Source organism: Microcaecilia unicolor, chromosome 8, assembly GCF_901765095.1.
Source record: "Microcaecilia unicolor chromosome 8, aMicUni1.1, whole genome shotgun sequence".
Lineage (NCBI taxonomy): Eukaryota > Metazoa > Chordata > Amphibia > Gymnophiona > Siphonopidae > Microcaecilia > Microcaecilia unicolor.
The window spans coordinates 101829693-101853266 of NC_044038.1; the positions used below are offsets into that span (position 1 = coordinate 101829693).

Below are 23574 nucleotides of genomic sequence, written 5' to 3' on the forward strand. Positions count from 1 at the left end.
GGTAGCAGCACTTGAGGCAAAGGCCAAGGTCTTAGAAGCTGCCGTGGGTCGGAACCACGGAAAGAACCGACTCAGTCGCCTTGCCTCTGAAGACTACGCTCCTCGAGCCAAAACTCATGCGATGGCACACACCCCATCACCTACTAGCGCATTGAAGCAACTCGAGTCAGAAGAACCCTCATATACCGAGGAACCTGATCTACTTTCGTCAGAGTTTAACGCACCCGAGATGAATGAGCCTAAAGCAGAGCACACTACGGAGGCAAGCTCGTACGACAGTGACCCACACGCAAGCATGCACATGGATGCACTATCACTAGCACCCGCTCCAGAAAGATGCGCTAACAGAGACGCTCCATCTCAGCAACAGAGTCTGAGCCTTCACACAGACTGGGGGCAGGAGAGACACGAGCAAGAATGCTCACCGCAGAGTCTGAGTCCTCACATAGGGCAGAAGCAAAAGGGAAACGAGTAAGAACGCTCACCGCAGAGTCCGAGCCTTCACGCAGACTGGGGGCAGGAGAGACACGAGCAAGAACGCTCACCGCAGAGTCTGAGCCCTCACACAGGGCAGAAGCAAAGGGGAAACGAGCAAGAACGCTCACCGCAGAGTCTGAGCCCTCACACAGGGCAGAAGCAAAGGGAAAACGAGCAAGAACGCTCACCGCAGAGTCCGAGCCTTCACGCAGACTGAGGGCAGGAGAGACACGAGCAAGAACGCTCACCGCAGAGTCTGAGCCCTCGCACAGGGCAGAAGCAAAGGGGAAACGAGCAAGAACGCTCACCACAGAGTCTGAGCCCTCAAACAGGGCAGAAGCAAAGGGGAAATGAGCAAGAACGCTCACCGCAGAGTCTGAGCCCTCACATAGGGAGGAATCGAAAGGGAAACGAGCTAGAACGCTCATCACAAAGTCTAAGCCCTCGCACAGGGTGGAAGCAAAAGAGACCGGAGCAGTCGCTCTCAAGCAGAATATCGGCTGAACTCCCTTGGTCTAAACCAGAGGGAGCTGGACAGCCACACTCCGCATCATGCGTCGGAAAGGCGCAAGCCAACCAACTGGCAGTGACGTCAGCTGCTCGACTTAAAGCCACAGCAAGAGATGAGCCAGCAGAGTGTCTGACCAGCAAAGATCTGGGGAGCGCAGAGCTTACCCAGTCCAATGACCGCCCTGAGCGCCACAGGACGGGGAAATCCAATTCCGAGGATGCCATAGCAAGTATGAATCTTACTCCTAAGCAAGAGAAGCACACGATGCTGCACGGGCTGAGAAAGGAAACAGCCGAAATAGGATCCAAGATGGCGTCTAGCTGAACGGATGTGCGCCGAGCTCTCTCCTCCCTCCATTGAAACCTGCACACGGAGTTTCGCTTGCCGTTATGGGCAAGCGAAAGGGTAAACCCAGTGCACTTGTCTCCGCGCGCAGGGTGGAACCAGCCCCGTTGCGGCAGATGACTCTGGCAGAGATGGGAATGCTGACGCCGGGAGCTGGCGGCTTCGCTACGGGCGGTCCGGAAAACCTTACAGACCTGAGCGCTGAGGGAGTCTCGTTGAGCCCACCCCCAATGGCTGTACCCCCAAGGCCAGGAGAGAGGCAGGATTCAGCGGTGGAACGGAGCGTGGTATCCGGGAGTCGGTCCCCTGCGCTTGTTTGCGGAGACCCTGCTGCTTCCTCAACGCCAGAAGGAACATCGATGCAGGCAAGTGTACTGCCTGCAGTGAATCTGAATGCGTCCTCTGTCGTGCTGGGAGATTTGAAAAAACCTTCAGCTATTACCCTAGAAGTTTTATGGGAAGCGATACAAGGCCTAAATTCCAACGTACAACAGATTGCCCGAATCCTAACGGGAGAGCTGGCAGAGGTAAAGCAAACTCAAAAAGATATTTCTCTTAAAGTTGCAGAGCATACATCTAAAATGAATGTTTTGGACAATGACTTTAAGGCAGTGAAATCCTCAACAGAAATGTTGATGAAAAGTTTCAATTTTCAGCAGCGTAAAATTGATTTCCTTGAAAACCAAATTCGCATAAATAATCTACGTTTTCTTAATTTTCCTAAATCTCCACTCATCCCAGCACTGGAAATGTTGAGGAAATATGTGCATGAAATATTGGGAGTCCCCTCTGAGGGATTCCCTCCTATTATAAGAGTACAATATATTTCTGGTGCAAGAAAGGGTGATATCCCTCAAAATCCTCAAGCTGCTTTAAATTTAACTGACTTCCTGGAAAGTTCTATGGAGGTCATAACTGAGAGAACCACACTGCTTGCTACATTGCACTGCAAACAGACCGTAATAACATCTTGAGACTTTATTTTCGCCATATGAACTCCATTTTTCTTGGGTCAAAAATACAGATTTTCCCAGACTTTTCCAAGGACACCCAGAGAAGAAGAAAAGTTTTCCTGTTACTAAAAGAAAGAGTTCTCCGTTTAGGTGGAACTTTTCAATTGAGGTTTCCTTGTAAATGTTTTATTACTATTGAATCTATATCATATATTTTTTTTGACCCAGGAAAACTACAAGAATTTATTACCTCTAAAGAATAATGTTGTAATAGGCACTGTATTAAGCGCTATTCGGCTGCGAATCTTCGCCATCTCTCTCTGTTCACTTAATTTGATTGCTTTTTGATTTTAGTTATTTTCCTAGATCTTGGATCATAATTTGTGGTCGATATAGTAGGATAATTTCCGTTTTGATTTAAGTTCCTTTAAAGTTATCTTGATTGATTTATGTTGTATTGCATAAATGTAAATTTGAAATAAACATAAATAAAAATTAAAAAAAAAAGAGAAAGGAAACAGCCGCACGTGTAGAAGAATTGAATTCAGATCATCCTGCCAAAAATGGCAGAGTACCTATCAAGGGTACAGAACATGGCAATGACCAGAGCATCTATGCCGTACACCCAGATGATGCCGAACTGAGTTCTAACCCCGCATCGAATCATGGCGGGGAGACGGAGGAGGAGAAGGCACCAACATTCCAAGCCACTCTGAGATGCACGAAGGTGTGTGAAGGAAACTGCGAAGGTAGATGCCGCACCAAGACATCTTGACCAAAGTGCACCTTGAAGGACGACATGACAAAGCAGCCAAAACGTACGTTGTCATAAATGAGCAGAGCAACAGGCAAGATCAGAGCGCCATGACCTGTTCGACATCCACCAAAACTACGCCCAAGACAGCATCAAAACTTGTGCAAAGGCCGTACAGACGGCAAGGCAAGCAGCAAGCAGTTACGCGATAGAGGCTACGAATGGCGACACCATGCCACAGTCACTCACAAAGTTTGAACGTGACCAGATACCAAATGACAAGGGTGAGAGTCCCATGCTACAGGCTGCCCGGAATCACCCTTACCTGAGGCCCACCACCGACCAGCTTGCATACTTGAATCCAGACGCTGAGATCTCGCTTTTGCCAGAGAAAGATGCACCAGAACCCCTGAACATCCATGAATCAGGCAAGAGCCCATGCAGTGCTCTCTATGCACACCCACTCAACTTGGGTGGGACAACAGCAGGCGATGCCTGCCTCAAGCGAACAAGAAAGTCAAATGTCAAGGTACTTCACACCAATATCCTAGACAGCGGGTGCTCTTCCTTGTTCAAGCCATGTACCAACCACTTAACCACCAAAGAAGCTCCCACCCAGAAGGAACAGAGCATTGTCCCAACGCTCTACAAAACAGTCTCTCCAGCAGACCTAGGAGAACACCTGGGAAGCTCAGTGTTCCAGAACACCAAAGATGGAGACGAACCAGCCTTCTCCATAAAAGATAAAGAGTTCCTGAGCATGATGAACAAAGAGTTCAGAAAAGATGAGTCATTCCCTTCATTAGACCATGCCAGAGACCTGAAAGATCTAGACTTCGGTGTGGACACACCCTCGTTTCAACGCCACCTTGGCCTAAGCTGGGAATTCACCCTTTGGGTCTCCACCCAGCTGCAACAGCGCACCCAACGAAGCATCCTGTCTACAGTGAATGGCCCGTACGACCCACCACCAAGATTTCGCTTCCTGGACCACCCGAAGAAGCACAAGCACAGAGAGTCACCATCCTCCCATGAAGACCAAAGACTCAAAGACTCTCTCTCTCTTTTGTGTTGTCTAGTGTTGTTGTTGTCTGTCTCTCGTTTCAGCTCCTGTGTGATGAAGAAGATGACCCTATAGCCAGTACCACAACTGTGGTCATGATCCCCCTCTGGTCCACACCTTGTCCTGAGGGTCAGCTGCTGTGCTGGCTACTGTCTGCATGTTTCTCTCCTGTGTGTGTCAAGCCTCACTTTGGGTTCTGTGTATTTCCTGCCTCTGTCCTGTTTATAAGGAAGTGTAGCACTTCTACCTCGTTCATAGTCTGTGTGCCTATGGGCACTTCTGCCTCTGCTCTTCTCAGTCTGTTTGTGTGCTGGGTTCAACCTTCAGCCATAGTTCTATTGTTTGTCTGTGTAGGTCAGATTTGTGTCCTGCCTAGTCAGCCTTGCTTGTTCTAGTTCTCCTCTACCTTAGCTTCAGCCTTAGTTATGTTGTTTGTCTCTGTAGGTCAGTTTTGTGTCCTGCCTAGCCTGCCTTGTTTGTTCTAGACCCTTTCTGCCTTAGCTTCAGCCTTAGTCCTGTTGTTTGTCTGTGAGGGCTAGCTTTGTAGCCTGCTTGTGTCTATCCTGGTTGTCTTCAGCTCCAGTCCCCTGCCTGCTCTTCTCTGCTTTGTTTGCTTTCAGCTCCCATTCCTGCCAAGTTTGTTCCAGCATCCTGAATCCTGTTCCCGTCCAGCTTGTTCGAGTATCCTGAACCTGGTTCCAGCATCTTGAATCCCGTTCCAGCAACTGGTTCCAGCCAAACCAAGCTTGTTAGTCCAGTCCTGCTCGGGAGGTTTGCTTCCTGCTGCCGTTCGACGACAATAGGTCAAGAACTCACGTTGTTCCAGAGTTCGCGACTGTTTGTTTGAAGCCTGGGATCGTGACAGCCGGTGGACAGCCTAAATGTCAATAATGGACCTTGCATGCGATTAATTTGATAAAGTGTGATAATAAGGATAGTGGTATCTACCGATACCAGGCAGGGAGTGTTCTGTCCTCCGACAGCCTCGCACTAGTTTATAATGTGATCCTAAAATGTGTGTAATGCCTTTACTGTTATTCTCAGTCCCAAGGACTATCATTGCTGCAGTTTCCCACTGGAAAAATACATGAGCAATGCACTGTGGGTAATGTAGTTCACAGGCAGTGCAACCACACTTGTTGGCTGTGTAAGAACTGTTACCACTGGTTGTGAGGCCGCCCAGACCTTCCCTCTCTCTCTCTCTGCCAAGCTTGGCTCTTTTGTCTTCCTGTTCAGTCTTACTATCTGTCCTCAGAGGTCAGCCAGGTATGACCTTTCCCTCCTATCTCTAGGACTACCCCTTGCTATCTGATGGCATGCTCTGTCCCCATTGGTCTCTATCTGCTCCTCCCTGTGTGAAGCCCCACCACTTCTTTGTCCTTTCAGCCACGCGGGGATTCTTTCACCATTATAGCCAGGGACATGGAGCTAACACCATCTGGCTCCACATAGCTCTGTCCTGCTGAGAACTCCCTGTAAAGAACCTGGTTTTTAACCTGAGAATATCTCCTTCCAAATGAGATATTGCACATTCCAGTCACCCAGCTCTGGACTATTTCTACCTGTTCAACTACCTTCCCCTCCCCCTGCAATACAAGTACCTCTCTTCAGATCTCCACCTCCCACAGCCTCCAGATTAAGAAGTCTCTGTATCCTGAACATCTATCTGTGAGTAAATTATCTGTGATTTATTCAATAAAAGAGACTTCATAAAATAATAGAGACATCAGGTGATTGCTGTGCCAGGGTTATACTCCATGATATTGGGGCTTCTAATTACCAAGTTCCAAGAGTCATGACAGATATGTCTCCAAGTGCTGCCCGGGAGGGAAAGGTTAGGACAACTGTTGTAGTTGGTGGTTCGATCATTAGACATATAGATAGCAGGGAAGCTTGTGGACATGAGGATTGCCTGATGACTTGCCTGCCTGGTGCGAAGGTGGCGGGCCTCACGCGTCACCTAGATAGGATTTTAGATAGTGCTGGGGAGGAGCCGGCTGTCTTGGTACATGTGGGACATAGGAAAATGTGGGAGAGAGGTTCTGGAAGCCAAATTTAGGCTCTTAGGTACAAAGCTCAAATCCAGATCCTCTAGGGTAGCATTTTCTGAAATGCTACCCGTTCCACGCGCAGGGCCCAAGAGACAGGCAGAGCTCCGGAGTCTCAATGCGTGGATGAGACGATGGTGCAGAGAGGAGGGTTTTAGATTTGGTAGGAACTGAGCAACATTCTGGGGAAGGGGGAGCCTATTCCGAAAGGATGGGCTCACCCTAACCAGGGTGGGACCAGGCTGCTGGCATCGGCATTTAAAAAGGAGATAGAGCAGCTTTTAAACTAGAAATGGGGGGAAGGTTGACAGTCGCTCAAAAGCGTATGGTTCAGGATAAGGTATCTTCCAAAGACATCACCAAAACAGGGAAGATAGGGTATCCCGATAATGCGGTTGCAAAAGAGACCGTAGTAGATCAAGTGTCCTTAAATAAAAATAAAAAGCAGACAAAAGATTGCAAATTAATACTGTCAAGTAATAAACATGATGTAAATAGGAACAACAAACATATTTTGAAATGTCTATATACGAATGCCAGAAGCCTAAGAAATAAGATGGGAGAGTTAGAATATATTGCACTAAATGAAAAATTAGATATAATAGGCATCTCTGAGACCTGGTGGAAGGAGGATAACCAGTGGGACACTGTCATACTGGGGTACAAATTATATCGTAGGGATAGGGTGGATCGAATTGGTGGAGGGGTAGCATTGTATATTAACGAGAGCCTTGAATCAATTAGATTGAAAATTTTGCAGGAAACAAAACACTTCTTGGAATCACTATGGATTGAAATTCCATGTGTAAAGGGGAAAAGGATAGTGATAGGCGTGTACTACTGTATGCCTGGCCAGGATGAACAGATGAATGCAGAAATGTGAAAAGGAAATTAGGGTTGCAAACATACTGGGCAACACAATAATAATGGGTAATTTCAATTACCCCGATACTGATTAGATTAATGTAACATCAGGGCACGCTAGGGAGGTAAAATTCCTTGATGAAATCAAGGACAGCTTTATGGAGCAGCTGGTACAGGAGCCAATGAGAGAAGGAAAAATTTTAGACCTAGTCCTTAGTGGAGCGCATGATCTGGTGCGGGAGGTAATGGTGCTGGGGCCACTTGATAACAGTGATAATAATATTTTATTTATTTTAGTGCATTTCTATCCCACATTTTCCCACAAGCGCAGGCAAGAAAAATTACAATAAAAGAAAGGTATAAACATAGGATGAAAGCGCTGGGATGAATTCACAGAAAAGACAAGGGAAGGAAAAACTGTCCAACAAGTGCAATAGGGTTAGAGTCCCACTTCAAACGACAATGGGAGAGTCAAATGGAGGAGTTCGGTATGGAGTAGGCTTTCGTAAATAGGAATGTCTTTAAGAACTTCTTAAATAATTGATGGTCTGATATCCCTTTTAATTGCTTCGGAAGTTCATTCCAAGTCTTAGCACTGGTATATGGGATGGACGAAGCAAACATATGTTTGTATCTGACTTTCCTGCTGCTGGGATAGTGTAGACAGAGAAAGTTGCGTGACGACGAGAAAACATTTCTTGGGGGCAGATCAATTAGTTCGAGCATGTATTCTGGGGCCTCTCCAAATACGATCTTGTGCGTTAAAGAGCAGACTTTGAAGATGATGCGATCTTTGACTGGGAGCCAGTGCAGGTCAAAACGCAATGGCTGTGCATGGGCAAAGCGCGATTTGCCTAGTACTAATCTAGCAGCCGTGTTCTGAGCTGTCTGGAGTTTTTTTAGTAAATAGTCATGACAACCAGCATAAATCCCGCTACAGTAGTCCAGGTGTGAAAGGACCAGCCAGTGAACGAGAGAATATGATCGGATTTGATATTAGCTTTGAAGTAAGTATACATAGGAAATCAAATACGTTTGTGTTTAACTTTAAAAAAGGAGACTATGATAAAATGAGAAGAATGGTGAAAAAAAAAACTTACAGGAGCAGCTGCGAGGGTCAAAAATTTACATCACGCGTGGATACTGTTCAAAAACACCATCCTGGAAGCCCAGGCCAAATATATTCCGCGTATTAAAAAAGGAGAACGGAAGACCAAATGACAGCTGGCGTGGTTAAAAAGTGAGATGAAGGAAGCTATTAGAGCTAAAAGAAAATCCTTCAGAAAATGGAAGAAGGAACCGACTGAAAATAATAAGAAACAGCATAAGGAATGTTAAGTCAAATGCAAAGCGCTGATAAGGAAGGCTAAGAGGGACTTCGAAAAAAAGATTGCGTTGGAGACAAGAACACATAGTAAAAAAATTTTTAGGTATATTAAAAGCAGGAAGCCAGCAAAAGAATCGGTTGGACCACTAGATGACCGAGGAGTAAAAGGGGCGATCAGGGAAGACAAAGCCATAGCAGAAAGATTAAATGAATTCTTTGCTTCGGTCTTCACCGAGAAAGATTTGGGTGGGATACCAGTGCCAGAAATGGTATTCGAAGCTGATGAGTTGGAGAAACTTAATGAATTCTCTGTAAACCTGGAGGATGTAATGGGGTAGTTCTACAAACTGAAGAGTATCAAATCTCCTGGACCGGATGGTATTCATCCCAGAGTACTGATAGAACTGAAAAATGAGCTTGCGGAGCTATTGTTAGTAATATGTAGTTTATCCTTAAAATCGAGCATGGTACCGGAAGATTGGAGGGTGGCCAATGTAATGCCGATTTTTTAAAAAGGTTCCAGAGGAGATCCGGGAAATTATAGACCAGTGAGTCTGATGTCGGTGCTGGGCAAAATAGTAGAGTAGTAGAGACTAATATTAAGAACAAAATTACAGAGCATTTTCAAAAGCATGGATTAATGAGACAAAGTCAACATGGATTTAGTGAAGGGAAATCTTGCCTCACCAATCTACTACATTTGTTTGAAGGGGTGAACTAACATGTGGATAAAGGTGAGCCGGTTCATATTGTGTATGGGATAGGAGGTAGTGTTCTATTGTGAATTAAAAACTGGTTAAAAGATAGAAAACAGAGTACGGTTAAATGGTCAGTATTCTTAATGGAGAAGGGTAGTTAGTGGGGTTTCCCAGAGGTCTGTGCTCAGACTGCTGATTTTTAACATATTTATAAATGACCTAGAGATGGGCCTAACTAGGGAGGTAATTAAATTTGCTAATGACACAAAGTTATTCAAAGTTGTTAAATTGCGGAAGGATTTTGAAAAATTACAAGAGGACCTTACGAGACTGGGAGACTGGGCATCTGAACGGCAGATGATGTTTAATGTGAGCAAGTGCAAAGTGATGCATGTGAGAAAGAGGAACCTGAATTATAGCTATGTCATGCAAGGTTCCACGTTAGGAGTCACGGACGAAGAAAGGGATCTAGGTGTCGTCGTTGATGATACGTTGAAACCTTCTGCTCAGTGTGCTGCTGTGGCTAAGAAAGCAAATAGAATGTTAGGTATTATTAGGAAAGGAATGGAAAACAAAAATGAGGATGTTATAATGCCTTTGTATCGCTCCATGGTGCGACCGCACCTCGAATATTGTGTTCAATTCTGGTTGCCGCATCTCAAAAAAGATATAGTGGAATTAGAAAAGGTGCAGAGAAGAGCAACGAAAATGGTAAAGGGGATGGGACGACTTCCCTATGAGGAAAGGCTAAAGCAGCTAGGGCTCTTCAGCTTGGAGAAAAGGCGGCTGAGGGGAAATATGATATAGGTCTATAAAATAATGAGTGCCAAAGGAGTGGAGGGGTGAGTTAGAGGTATATGCTGAAACGGAGGATGTTTACAGCAGAACCCGAATCGGCGGAACCACTCCTAAACACCTATGAGAAATCAACTTGGAGTTTTTGGCTCCCGTGGAGGTTACATTGAATAGCATCTGGAAGGCGCTTCGGGACCTAACGGTGGCAGTAAATAATTTTGTTTCAGATATAATTTTATTAGAGAGTTACGTGGACAATTCAACTGAGCCCTTTGAGAGAAAAAAATTGATATAACAAATGATTCTACATGAGCAAGAAGTGGTTATGATTTTGAAAATGATAATAGACCAGAAATTTTGAATAATAAAATGAATATTTTTATAGATGATTAATATCGAGATTATTGTTTTTCCCAGAGTTCCGGGTATGACTCCTAAAGTTTTCCTCAGAAATATTTCCTCAAATTATTACTTTAAAAGGAGTGAAGCCTGTGAAAACTGGGATGACTTTAATCAGTGGGATTTGAATTAGAGACTTAAGTATAAGTATTGTTAAATAACTTCTGGTTTTTAAAAGAGAAAGAATGTAATCAGATGTATTATTTCTAACTAATATTGGACAATAAGTATGTTTTCAATTAAATGATTTGACTATACACCGTATTGGCCTTGAAGAAGCCAACCAGATGATCAATGTGGAATAATGAATTGGACGAGTAATATCTGGGGATAATCAGGTTAATACCACGGGGGTTTTTTTTGTTTACTGATCTCCTTATCTTCACGCTCCCTATTTAGTGGTCTAAGGAAGAGAATAGAATTACCTGACTGAAATAATTCCTACATATTACTTTCTCTGTATTTCCAGCAAGTTGTTTTATCGCTTGTAAAAATTTAAATGCTTATAAATAAAAAAAATAATAATGAGTGGAGTTGAACGGGTAGATGTGAAGCATCTGTCTACACTTTCCAAAAATACTAGGACTAGGGGGCATGCGATGAAGCTACAATGTAGTAAATTTAAAACGAATCAGAGAAAAAGTTTCTTCACTCAACATGTAATTAAACTCTGGAATGCGTTGCCAGAGAATGTGGTAAAGGCGGTTAGCGTAACGGAGTTTTAAAAAGGTTTGGATGGCTTCCTAAAGGAAAAGTCCATAGACTTTTATTAAATGGACTTGGGGAAAATCCACTATTTCTGGGATAAGCAGTATAAAATGTTTTGTACTTTTTGGGGATCTTGCCAGGTATATTGTGACCTGGATTGGCCACTGTTGGAAGCAGGATGCTGGGCTTGATGGACCTTTGGTCTTTCTCAGTATGGCAATACTTATGTACTTATACGTACTCAGATGGACTGTGACAGCTGAGGCCAGCCACTTTGGGTGCTTGCTACGGACTGTACAGTCTCTGGACAGCCAGAGGTCCTGACTGGTCCCTGGCTGGCCTTAGGTGGGCATGGTGATTGTGGATGGCTTGGAGCATTTCATTGTTGACATATGAACTTTGGCAAGGAGCTGATAATGCACAGTCCATGAAGACATGTGGGACTTATGGTTGCAGTGTCTGCATTTGTGGGCTGCTGCCACTGTGTATAGATCTATGTAGGCTTGGAGCAGTAGGCCTGACCTTAGGAGAGGAGTCTTGAATATGTGCTGCCTCTCATTTGAACCTTGCTTGCTGGGGGGTTCCATATGGTGATGGGGGACATGTTCTGGTATTTCCTGCACATTACATTTAAAATTTATATTACACTACATTCCAAATACTGAGTCAGTGCATATTATAACATAAGATATGTAGCCATATCTACAGATGTACAAAACTAAAAAATAAAACTGACAACATACGCAAATTACATTAAACATTTCTGTAATAGAAAAGACCACTAATTTTCTAAATCTTAAATATAATACAGTCTCAATTATCCAACATAAATGGAACTGATCCGTTGTTGGATAAGTAAAATATTGGATAATACGGAGGACACCGCATAAACCTCTCAAGCAATGCATAAACAAAGACATAAAGTTCCAGATTTTCAAAAAAGTTCTAAAACAAAGATTTTTAATAGAAATAAATGTGATGATGTCACTGAAGGTCTATCGGATATGCCAGATGGTCAGATTAGCAAAGGCCGGGCTGAGAGGGATCTGTGAAAGAGATGGTGGAGACAGGGAGACTTCCTCTCCCGGCAGGGGGGCTGCTTCTCCAGTCCTTCCCGCAATGGGATCCTCTTCCCGTATAGTTCTGGAGGCACCGGAGAGGAAATGGTCCAGCGATGTTTGAGCCGTGGAGGGGGTTGAGGTAGGTGGAGGCACTAATCTCAACACTCCCTTACGTTTAGTATGAGGCATTTTACCAAGGAAAAAAGAGTGTTTTCAGCTCATAACATCCAGAGCGCTTCAACAATCGTCCGGTGCGGCAGCCATCTTGAATTCCCCCCTTATCTTTATTAATTTTAAACAATAATATATTTGGGAGAGGGGAACTATATACATTGGGGAGGGGGGAGGATATACTGCATGTGGTTGGATAGGGGGGAAAGGGGGAGGAGATGGCCTCAAGGATGCTGTACTTGGGAGGACAGATACTGGAGCACCTGAGAAAGGTCCTCCAGTGCCTGTCCTCCCATGTCTGGGCCATCTCCTGGAGCTCAGGTGAAAGGTGGGTACAGCCAAGAGGGATGGGAGATGAGGCACGGTGCACAAGGGTGGGAGGGATAGTGGAGGTGAATCGGGTGTGGGTGGTAGCAGGGGGAATGGGAGAGGTACATCGGTCAACGGTAGGAGTGGGAGGGATAGGGGAGGTGGATCTGGTGAGGGTGGGAGCAGGAGGCATGGGGGGAGACAACGCGGTCAAGTGCTGCGGGGGGAGGGGAGGGGGGAAGAGAGGGGATGTCTTCTATGTCCTCCCCTGTGAGGCCCACTACGGCACCTGCTAGTAAAGGCAAAAGAAGGGCTGTTAGAAGGCTTCTTCACGTACAACTTTTTTTTAAAGGCTATTTTATGGAGATTATTTTATGGAGATTCCCCTATCCTTGTTCCTTCTCACCCAGTACTTTCCTCGCTCTTAATTGTCTTGTCTGTCTGTATTTTTAGATTGTAAGCTCTATCGAGCAGGGACTGTCTCTCTGTGTCAGGTGTTCAGCGCTGCGTGTGTCTGGTAGCGCTATACAAATGTTAATAATAATAATAATAATAATCAAGACTATACTGTAACACGTGGGTCATAATGAGGTGGGACCCACATGCGGGACATTCAGTTTCTGTTCATGTGGAACAGTTTCCTCTGTAGAGCAAAGAATGTTGACTAGGAAGGAGCCAAACTTTAGAGAGGACTCAGACAATGGAGGCAGCTGTTCAGGCAGCACAGAAGGCTGCTACCCCATAATATAGCCATGCAGGTCTGGAGGCACATCAGAAGGACCCTTGCAAGGTAATTGTCAAACAGTGCTACTATGAGCCCATTATCAGCCATGTGCAATCACCATGAATTCCCAGGGCCACATGCAGATTCTAAGATGCTGGGAATGCCATCAAGTCCCTCCCCTGTCCCCATGGCACTTTAAAAATTTCTTGGAGATACTTCTTAATCATATCAACACAAGCTATCAAGGAAGACTATCGAAAATTTGCAGCCTGAAGTTGTCCTTACAACTTTGATTCTCCAGATATCCACCTTATGATGTTACAAATCTACATAGTAACAAAGTAACATAGTAGATGACAGCAGAAAAAGACCTGCACAGTCCATCCAGCCCAACAAGATAACTCATATGTGCTACTTTTTGTGTATACCTTACCTTGATTTGTATCTGTCTTTTTCAGGGCACAGACCGTATAAGTCTGCCCAACACTAGCCCCGCCTCCCAACCACCAACCCCGCTTCCCACCACCAGCTCTGCCATCCAATCTCCGCTAAGCTCCTGAGGATCCCTTCCTTCTGAACAGGATTCCTTTATGTTTATCCCACGCATGTTTGAATTCCGTTACCATTTTCCTCTCCACCACCTCCCGCGGGAGGGCATTCCAAGCATCCACCACTCTCTCCGTGTCTGCCCCCCTTCAATTTCATTTCATATCCTCTAGTTCTACCGCCTTCCCATCTCCGGAAAAGGTTTGTTTGCGGATTAATACCTTTCAAATATTTGAACGTCTGTATCATATCACCCCTGTTTCTCTTTTCCTCCAGGGTATACATGTTCAGGTCAGCAAGTCTCTCTTCATACGTCTTGTAACGCAAATCCCATACCATTCTCGTAGCTTTTCTTTGCACCGCTTCAATTCTTTTTACATCCTTAGCAAGATGCGGCCTCCAAAACTGAACACAATACTCCAGGTGGGGCCTCACCAACGACTTATACAGGGGCATTAAAACTTCTTTTCTTCTGCTGGTCACACCTCTCGCTATACAGCCTAGCAACCTTCTAGTTACGGCCACCGCCTTGTCACTAGAAGGTTGCTAGGCTGTATATCTTTTATTTGGGCAGCATTCAAATTCTTCAGATTTCCCAATTGTAAATCCAACCAAGTTAATCTAGAGGTATGCAGACCAGTAGATTGATTGTCCACATTTTCCAGCCACCAACAAAAGAGAGCTATCCAAACCTTTTATCACATCCCGGAAAGACACAACAGCCACTTTAATCATATCTCCATGATCACAGTGGAAGTGCTTCTGCTCAGCACAGTTATACTCATTTCTGGAGTCATGCCTCTGTTTTGTACCTCTCTTCCAATAGCTTCTTGCTCGAGCACCACACCACGGCAGACCTCCCCCCCCCCCCCCCCCCCCCCCACATCTTTGTTCAGCACCAGGCTCTCTACTCTAGCCGAATTCAACTTGTGCCCATTAGCCACAGCAGTGGCAGGGGAGCTGCTATCTGTTCATGTCCATTCAGGGCTCAAAACTGCTCCTTTGGTCTTCAAGAACCAACACTGACCCTGCTGTAGCTACAGCAACTTCCAAACATGGATCATCTGTGGGGGGGCTAGCTACCCTGTTTCCCCGAAAATAAAACATCCCCTGAAAATAAGACCTAGTAGAAGTTTTGCTGAATTGCTAAATATAAGGCCTCCCCCAAAAGTAAGACCTAGCAAAGTTTTTGTTTGGCCCTGATGGGACATGGACACAGAAACCTTAATTTTTTTCGCTGCAACCCAAAGATGAAATAACATAAAAGAAATGCAAGAAACAAGACTGAGGTGGAAAATCTATCATCCAGCGGACTCCTACCATCCTCCTTCACGCTTTTGTGAAGATCAACTACTGGTAAGTGAGCCCAGAAAGAAAAGAAACATCCCCCTTGCAGAAATAATAAAAGAAAAGAAAATGAGTAACCGAGCCTTTTCGGCGCTGCTCCATCGCCCAAGGGCTAAGTCAGACTAGAAGGATGGAAAGTGTTGCGAATGTACAGGAGGAGCGCATAAAGCACCACCAACGGGGAACGGAGCTACCGTAGAATTTTTTTTAACGTTTGTAATATGGTAAGGATGATCCTGCGCCCTAAGCCCTCTCACAACCTCCCGAGACCCCCAGCCAGAGCAGCCCGGCCCCACATTCCATTACCTTCCCTAGTTCATACCCCTCCTCCATTCCCAGCCCGGCCAGGGCAGCTCTGCTCCGCTCGAGTCCTGCGGTCACTGTGGGCAGATAGGCGAGCCACGGCCTACTCCTGCAGGATACCGCCCCCACTTCAATACTGTTCCCGACCGCCACAGTCCCCCTACTTCTCCCAAATAAGACATCCCCTGAAAATAAGACCTATCGCATCTTTGGGAGCAAAAATTAATATAAGACACTCTCTTATTTTCGGGGAAACATGGTAGTATCTGAAGGGTGGGTACAGGTCTTCCTCTTCCCCATTTCCAAAATTAAGGAGGTGACACACACACACACCTCTCATCACCATCCAAATTTGTATTCATTCTTACAAATATATAAAAACACATGCACATCATAAAATCAGGATTTCATAAAATGAAAACTTTTTTGGTATTTCTGTTTACATTCTCAACATTGTAATAATAATCTGGGTGATACTGAGTATCAATCCCACAGATTGCACCATCCAGCCCCAAAGAAATTAAGGAACCCATTTTCAAAGAGGCAATTTTTCAGGGTGATTTTTCTTTGAAAAGTTGATTATGGAGGCATGTGGGTACAAAAGTGTCCATGGATTCTGCATATCCTATTTCTTCAGGTGGAGGGATGGGTGTATTGATTTGCAACAAGGGTATCCGGCTGGCTGCCACCCGGACAGTTCCCACCCACCAATTCCCGCCTGGACAATTCCCTCCTAAGACTTTTCCCCAAGGTGGACAATACCATCCTAGGACTGTTCCCCCAGGCTATTTCTTACTTGCATGTAGTTTTTGTTGTTTTTTCTTGTGTTGGTGTTCTGTTGGGGTTTTTTTCTTATGCATCGTATTTTTTTATCAAATATCAGAAGTGCTGTTGCGTGGCATGGATGTGTTGCCAATATTTTATGTAAGTTTTTATATATATGTTATATTTTATGTTCTTTATTAGCTTCAATTTTGGTTTTTTGTGGTGTGGTATGGTATGTTAAAGGTAATATTTGGAGTGGAGCATTGCCCTCCCCCAACGATGTGGAAGAGAAAAGAGAAGGAGATAAACTTCACACTGTGATGCTTTATGATTGTTAAGGGTGGGGATTGTCCTCCCTGGAGCGGTGGGAATTGGTTAGGTGGTAATTGTCTTAGGTGGCAATTTTCCAGTTGGGAATTGGTGAGTGGGAACTGCCCTGTGGGAGCTGACCTAGAACTGCAACAAAGTAGGATACTTCAAAAATGAGATCTCGCACCGCAAGTTATAGTTAAGACTCACCAGGCGTTAGAAAAACTGCAATTCTATAATCTCCGGCTTGATAAACCTGGAAAAGAAAGCATAGAGATTGGCCAAGTATCAAGTAAAAGAACACTTTCTGTCACTGTTCAGAGGCCATTAGTAATGTCTGGTGGGAAGAAAATACAAATCCAGCTGAGGAAACAACTGGGATCCTCCTCTCTGGCCAGGCCAAATTCTTACAACCTTGTTTTAGCTGCCACCTTTATTCTATACATGGCTGGGACCAGTGGCATAGCCAGGGGGGCCTCGGGGGCCTGGACCCTCCACTTTGGACTCAGTTCCCCTTCAAAATTGTGGTACTGAATGCATGGCTAGTGGGGATGCTCAAGCCCCGCCAGCTGAAGAGATTCTTTGCTGCAGCCTCCTGCCTGGGCTACCTGAGCAGCAGGAAGTCAGCAGTGTGGTCCAGCCCCAAGTGCCAGCACTCCAATGCTTGCCCAATTCATGCATTGAACGGAAGTGCCGGTGTTGGAAGCTGGAGCACCCTGCCAGCTTCCTTGCTGCTTCAGCAGTATGGGGAGGGGCGGAGCTCCAGTAGCAAATCTGTTAAACTGGTGGGGCATGAGCATCCCCACCAGCAAAGGTACGATTTGGTTGGGGGGGGGGGGGGGGGGGGGGGCAGTGGTGGCGGCCAGTGGGGAGAACTGAGAGAAAAAACTTGGCCCCTCCAGTTCACCCCTGGGCTCCCCCCAAACTCGAGTTCTAGCTACAGCCCTGGTTGGGACATGTTTCTTGAAGATGTCCCCTGACTGTGTATATAATTCACAAGAGCCTTGGACTTGCTCCTATATTTATTAATTTATTAGGATGTATTTACTGCCTTTTTGAAGACATTCATCCAAGACGGTGTACAGCAAGATCAGTCTGGATATAGGCAATAAACAATTCAGCAGACAAATATGCAAACAATACTACACAGTAGGGCATAATATGCTACTTACAATTTCAACACAGTACACATTAAAACATTTTAATAGGCAACATAGAGGGTAAGCAGAGTTGGAGCATACAGACAGATAAGTTAGAGTAAAAGGAATTTGATAGCAAATAAAAGGACTAAAATTGCACATGAAGTCATAAAGGTGCATGAATATGATACATAAGGGGCAATTCTAAAACTGGGCACCTCCTTTTAGGCACCCTGAGGACATGTGATAGGAGCCTATTCCATAACAACTGGGCGTGCAATATACATTATTCTGTAAGTTACGTACGTAAGTAGAGGCCTGCCCTTGTACTGCCCATACATACATCCCTTTGTATTTATGAGCTATGTAAGTTACAAGCACCTATAGAATAGGGTCCTTATGGCACTTTCATAGGAAAGCATAGATTTCTGCTACTATTCTATACATTTATCATGCATGGGCCACATAAAGCTTGGTGTCTGGTTTATAGAATTGCCCTTATACTGCATATCCAGACATCACCACTGACACCCAGTACTTTAGTTTATGACTGGGTATGAGGAAAGGATGCAATAGGCTCAGTTCTGGACTCATGAGACTTACGTCTAATGGAGGCTCTCAAGGACCCTTCTTCTATAATAGGCTCTCCAATCCTGTAAGCGAAACACACATTAATCCTGGGTATTTTTAGATTATATATCATGAACTTGCATTTAAAGCCATTATGAGTCTGATCTTATAACAGGGCACCTATGTGGAATGTGGAAAAAGACATTTATTTTATAAAATAGGCACACAGCAGCATACAAATACCAATGCACACCTGCTCCGAAAACCAGTAAAAATGTGAGTACTCTATGCATGCACCTCGGTGTTTTATTAAATATGCATGCACTTGAAGAAGCCAACCAGATGATCAATGTGGAATAATGAATTAGACGAGTAATATCTGGGGATAATCAGGTTAATACCACATTTTTTTCCTGTTTACTGTTTAATTGATCTCCTTGTCTTGTTTCACTCTCCCAATTTATTTATTTATTTATTGCATTTGTATCCCACATTTATCCCACCTCTTTGCAGGCTCAATGTGGCTTACAATTCTTCAAGGGTGATGGAGGTAGAGGAGAACATACAATTGGTTTAACAGAGGGTTTTGGGTTACATGGTGGTGAAATACATGATGGTTTTAGAGCAAAAGACATTAAAGAGCATTTCTGGATATATTAGAGATAGTGCAGTTATACGTGCTGATCTTTATGATATATGTTGTCAAAGAGGTAAGTTTTCAGTAGTTTGCGGAAGTTGGTCAATTCATAGACCGTTTTCAGGTTGCGTGGCAGCGCATTCCAGAGCTGTGTGCTTGTATACGAAAATGTTGATGCATGCAATGATTAGTATTTCAAGCCTTTGCACTTGGGAGGATGAAGGTTGAGGAATGTGCGAGAAGATTTTTTTGCGTTTCTGGGTGGTAGTTCTATTAGATCTGCCATATATGCTGGGGCATCACCATGGATGATTTTGTGGACTAGGGTACAGAGTTTGAATGTGATGCGTTTTTTGAGTGGGAGCCAGTGCAATTTTTCATGTAGGAGTTTAGCGCTTTCATATTTTGGTTTGCCGAATATTAGTCTGGCTGCCGTGTTCTGGGCTGTCTGGAGTTTTTTAAGTATTTGCTCTTTGAAGCCTGCGTAAAGTGAGTTGCAATAGTCCAGATGACTAAGTACCAATGATTGTACCAGGTTGCGGAAGACACTCCATGGAAAAAATGGTCTGATTCTTTTTAATTTCCACATTGAATGAAACATCTTTTTAGTTATGTTTTTTACATGATTTTGTTTATTTTGTTACATTTGTACCCCGCGCTTTCCCATTCATGGCAGGCTCAATGCGGCTTACATAGGGCAATGGAGGGTTAAGTGACTTGCCCAGAGTCACAAGGAGCTGCCTGTGCCTGAAGTGGGAATTGAACTCAGTTCCTCAGGACCAAAGTCCAGCACCCTAACCACTAGGCCACTCCTCCACACACATTCTCTAGTGTTAGGTGTATTTAGTGGTCTAAGGAAGAGAATAGAATTACCTGACTGAAATAATTCCTATATATTACTTTCTCTGTATTTCCGGCAAGTTGTTTTATCGTTTGTAAAAATTTAAATGGTTATAAATAAAAAAAAAGAAAGAAAAATAAATAAATAAATATGCATGCACATTGCTACACGAGCCCTGCTCCATCCAAAATATGCCCCCAGCATCTTTTTACCACACGTGGAGGGGCATTTTTGATATGATGTCTAAGTCTGACTTTGGACATTTTGCAAAAAACATCCAAAATCTGAATAGCAAAGAAGGTCATTTTCAAAAAAGAAAAAGGTCTATCTTTTGTTTTTGAAAATAGAAGGTTTTGTGGTTTGGATGTTTCATTTTTTGGTCCATTTTCAAAAAACAAAAGTCCAAGTGCAAAACGCACAAAATCAAGTCATAGTAACATAGAGGGGCATAATCGAACGTCGCCGGCCAAATAGATCGCCGGCGATCTATGTTGGCGGCGGCGCTACAGCTGGTCGGAACCGTATTATCGAAAAAGATGGCCGGCCATCTTTTTTTTCCGATAATATGGTTTAGCCCGGCCAAATGCCTTGGAGTTCGTCGGGTTTGAGATGGCCGGGTTTGTTTTTCAGCGATAATGGAAAGTTGTGTCGGCCATCTCAAATCCCGGCCAAATTCAAGGCATTTGGCCGTGGGAGGAGCCAGCATTTTTAGTGCACTGGCCCCCCTGACATGCAGGACACCAACCAGCCACCCTAGGGATCACTGCGGTGGACTTCTGAAAAGCTCCCATGTGTATAGCTCCCTTACTTTGGGAGCTGAGCCCCCCAACCCCCCTCCCAAACCCATTACCCACAAATGTACTGCACCCACTAAAATTGCTCCAGGGACCTGCATACAGCCTCTAGGACTTATTGCTGCTGTATAACTTTGGCACACCAGTTCACACCTGAAGACTAATCTCTCTGAAAAAGTCCTTTCTTGAAATAAGCACGTTTACTCACAGTTAACTGCAGATCAGAGGTTGTGCCCCACTGGCAAAGAGTCCCCTGGTACTAAGATTAGCAGTAGGTCAGAGCTGGCACAATGGTGTACAATGCCCTCTTTCAGCACCATTCAAGGTAAGAACTATGTTCTATGACGTGGGTAACACAGGAAAGGGAACTAAAACTGGCTTACAAAAATGGCCACTACCGCATGGACTACAACAGGAAACAAAACAGGGCACACTCTGACCCAGTTAGCAGGGGAGAAAAGCACCATGGGAGTAGAGCCCAGTACCCTACACCCACCACAATGCATTGCTAATGTGACTCTGCAGGGCACCTAACAGAAAAGGTGTCACACTCACCCGAGAGCCACATCGCAACCAGGGAAAGGCTGTCGGAGGATACAACACATTCTGCTGTCATGGAGGTGGGTACGGCATTTGAGGCTGGCATACAGGCTGGCAAAAAAGGTTTTTAGTTTTATTTTTTTAGTATGGAAGGGGGTTGGTGACCACTGGGGGAGTATGGGGAGGTCATCCCCCATTCCCTCCAGTGGTCTGGTCAGTTGGGGCACCTTTTTGAGGCTTGGCCGAGAAAATAAAAGGACCAAGTAAACCCGGCGAAATACTGCTTAACACCGCTTTTTTTTTTCATTATCGGCGAAAGCCAGCCATCTGGTAGCCACGCCCATGCCCGCCCATGTCCCGCCTTCGCTAATCTACCGACACGCCCCCTTGAACTTTCGCCGGCGAAGCGACGGGAAAGCGGCGATGCTGTCTAAAATGGCGCTTTTGATTATACCGATTTCGCCACTTTTAAGAAATCGCCGGCCATCTCCCGATTTGTGTTGGAAGATAGCAGGCGAGCACTTTCGATTATAAGCTGGATAGTAACATAGTAGATGACGGCAGAAAAAGACCTGCACGGTCCATCCAGTCTGCCCAACAAGATAACTCAGATGTGCTACTTTTTGTGTATACCCTACTTTGATTTGTACCTGTGCTCTTCAGGGCACAGACCGTATAAGTCTGCCTAGCATTATCCCCGCCTCCCAACCAGCAGCCCCGCCTCCCGCCACCGGCTCTGGGATGTAGGAGGAGCCAGCATTTTTAGTACACTGGTCCCCTTGACATCCCAGGAAAGCAATAGAGCACCCTAGGGGGCACTGCAGTGGACTTCATAAAATGCTCCCAGGTACACATCTGACCATTGCTCCCTTACCTTGTCTGCTGAGCCCCCCAAAACCCACTACCCCCAACTGTACACCACTATCATAGCCCTTACGGGTGAAGGGGGCACCTATATGTGGGTACAGTGGGTTTCTGGTGAGTTTTGAAGAGCTCACAGTTTCCTCCACAAGTGTAACAGGTAGGGGGAGGTAGAAGCCTGGGTCCACCTGTCTGCAGTGCACTTCACCCAAAACTAGACAATTCCATGGACCTGCATGCTATTCTAATGGACCTGAGTATAAGATCTGAGGCTTGCAAGTAATGTTTTTCATCACATTTTGGGGGATAGGAGGAGGTTAGTGACCACTGGCGGAATAAGTCATCCCTGATTCTCTCCAGTGGTCATATGGTTATTTAGGCACCTTTTTGTGCCTTATTCGTTATAAAAACAGGTCTAGCTCAAAACATCCTGCAAGGTTTTGTTTTCTTCCATTATGGCTGAAAAACGTCTGTTTCTCAGGAACGCCCAAGTCCAGCCCTGAACATGACCCTGATACGCCCTCTTGAGATTTGGACGCACTTCTGATGGACTTCAAAGAAAACATCTAAAACTAGGTTTTGAAAATGCTGATTTGTTCATTTTTGTGACACAAATATCCAATTGCTACTTTATGCCACTTTTTAGATGTTTTTCTGTTTTTAAAATGAGCCCAAGAGTCATATACTGTATGTGTACACCTTTGCACAATTTAATACAAGCCCTTTGTTGCTTTATAACATGCTTGTGTATCTGTATACAATTTTATTAAAGCACTTTTTGGTGAATATATGTCTGTATATGCAAATAAAATGTCTCTTATAAAATTATCCCATATGTACAAGTGCTACATCAAGTAGGCTACTCTTCAGATTTGTTTGTTGCTGTGTTCAGAATGCCCATAATACCTGAAGTTGTCAGGGAGCCTAGCTTCCCTTTCCAGTGTCACTTTCAGAGGTGGAGAAGGGGCACAGTACCACTGGGGGGTTAAGGAGATGTCATGACAATCCCTTCGGTGGTCAGCTACTCAGTCAGGGGGAACCTTTTCATAACACAAATGTGACTGAAACAGGTCTAACTGAGGACGCCCTTCTTTTTGGACTTAACATAGTAACATAGTAGATGACGGCAGAAAAAGACCTTCATGGTCCATCCAGTCTACCCAACAAAATAAACTCATATGTGCTACTTTTTGTGTATACATTACCTTGATTTGTATCTGTCATTTTCAGGGCACAGACCGTATAAGTCTGCCCAGCACTATCCCTGCCTCCCAACCAGCCCCACCTCCCAAAACCGGCTCTGCCACCCAATCTCAGCTAAGCTTCTGAGGATCCATTCCCTTGGAACAGGATTCCTTTATGTTTATTACTACTACTACTACTACTATTTAGCATTTCTATAGCGCTACAAGGCGTATGCAGCACTGCACAAACATAGAAGAAAGACAGTCCCTGCTCAAATAGCTTACAATCTAATAGACAAAAAATAAAGTAAGCAAATCAATTAATGTGTACAGGAAGGAGGAGAGGAGGGTAGGTGGAGGCGATCCCACGCATGTTTGAATTCCGTTACCATTTTCCTCTCCACTACCTCTCGTGGGAGAGCATTCCAAGCATCCACCACTCTCTCCGTGAAAAAATACTTCCTGACATTTTTCTTGAGTCTGCCCCCCTTCAATCTCATATCATGCCCTCTAGTTCTACCGCCTTCCCAT

At 44.8% G+C, this 23574-nt stretch overlaps 1 protein-coding gene across 1 annotated transcript in view; it reads right to left on the reverse strand.

The window, feature by feature from the left end:
- The window catches only part of LOC115475916 (phospholemman-like), a 228126-nt gene that overhangs the window by 29904 nt on the left and 174648 nt on the right, over positions 1-23574 (reverse strand). The window contains exons 6-7 of the mRNA XM_030211989.1: positions 18220-18269; positions 16688-16733 (exon numbers count right to left, since the gene is read on the reverse strand). Coding sequence (XP_030067849.1) covers positions 16711-16733; positions 18220-18269 — 73 coding nt within the window. The 3' untranslated portion in view covers positions 16688-16710. The remainder of the gene's footprint in view (positions 1-16687; positions 16734-18219; positions 18270-23574) is intronic.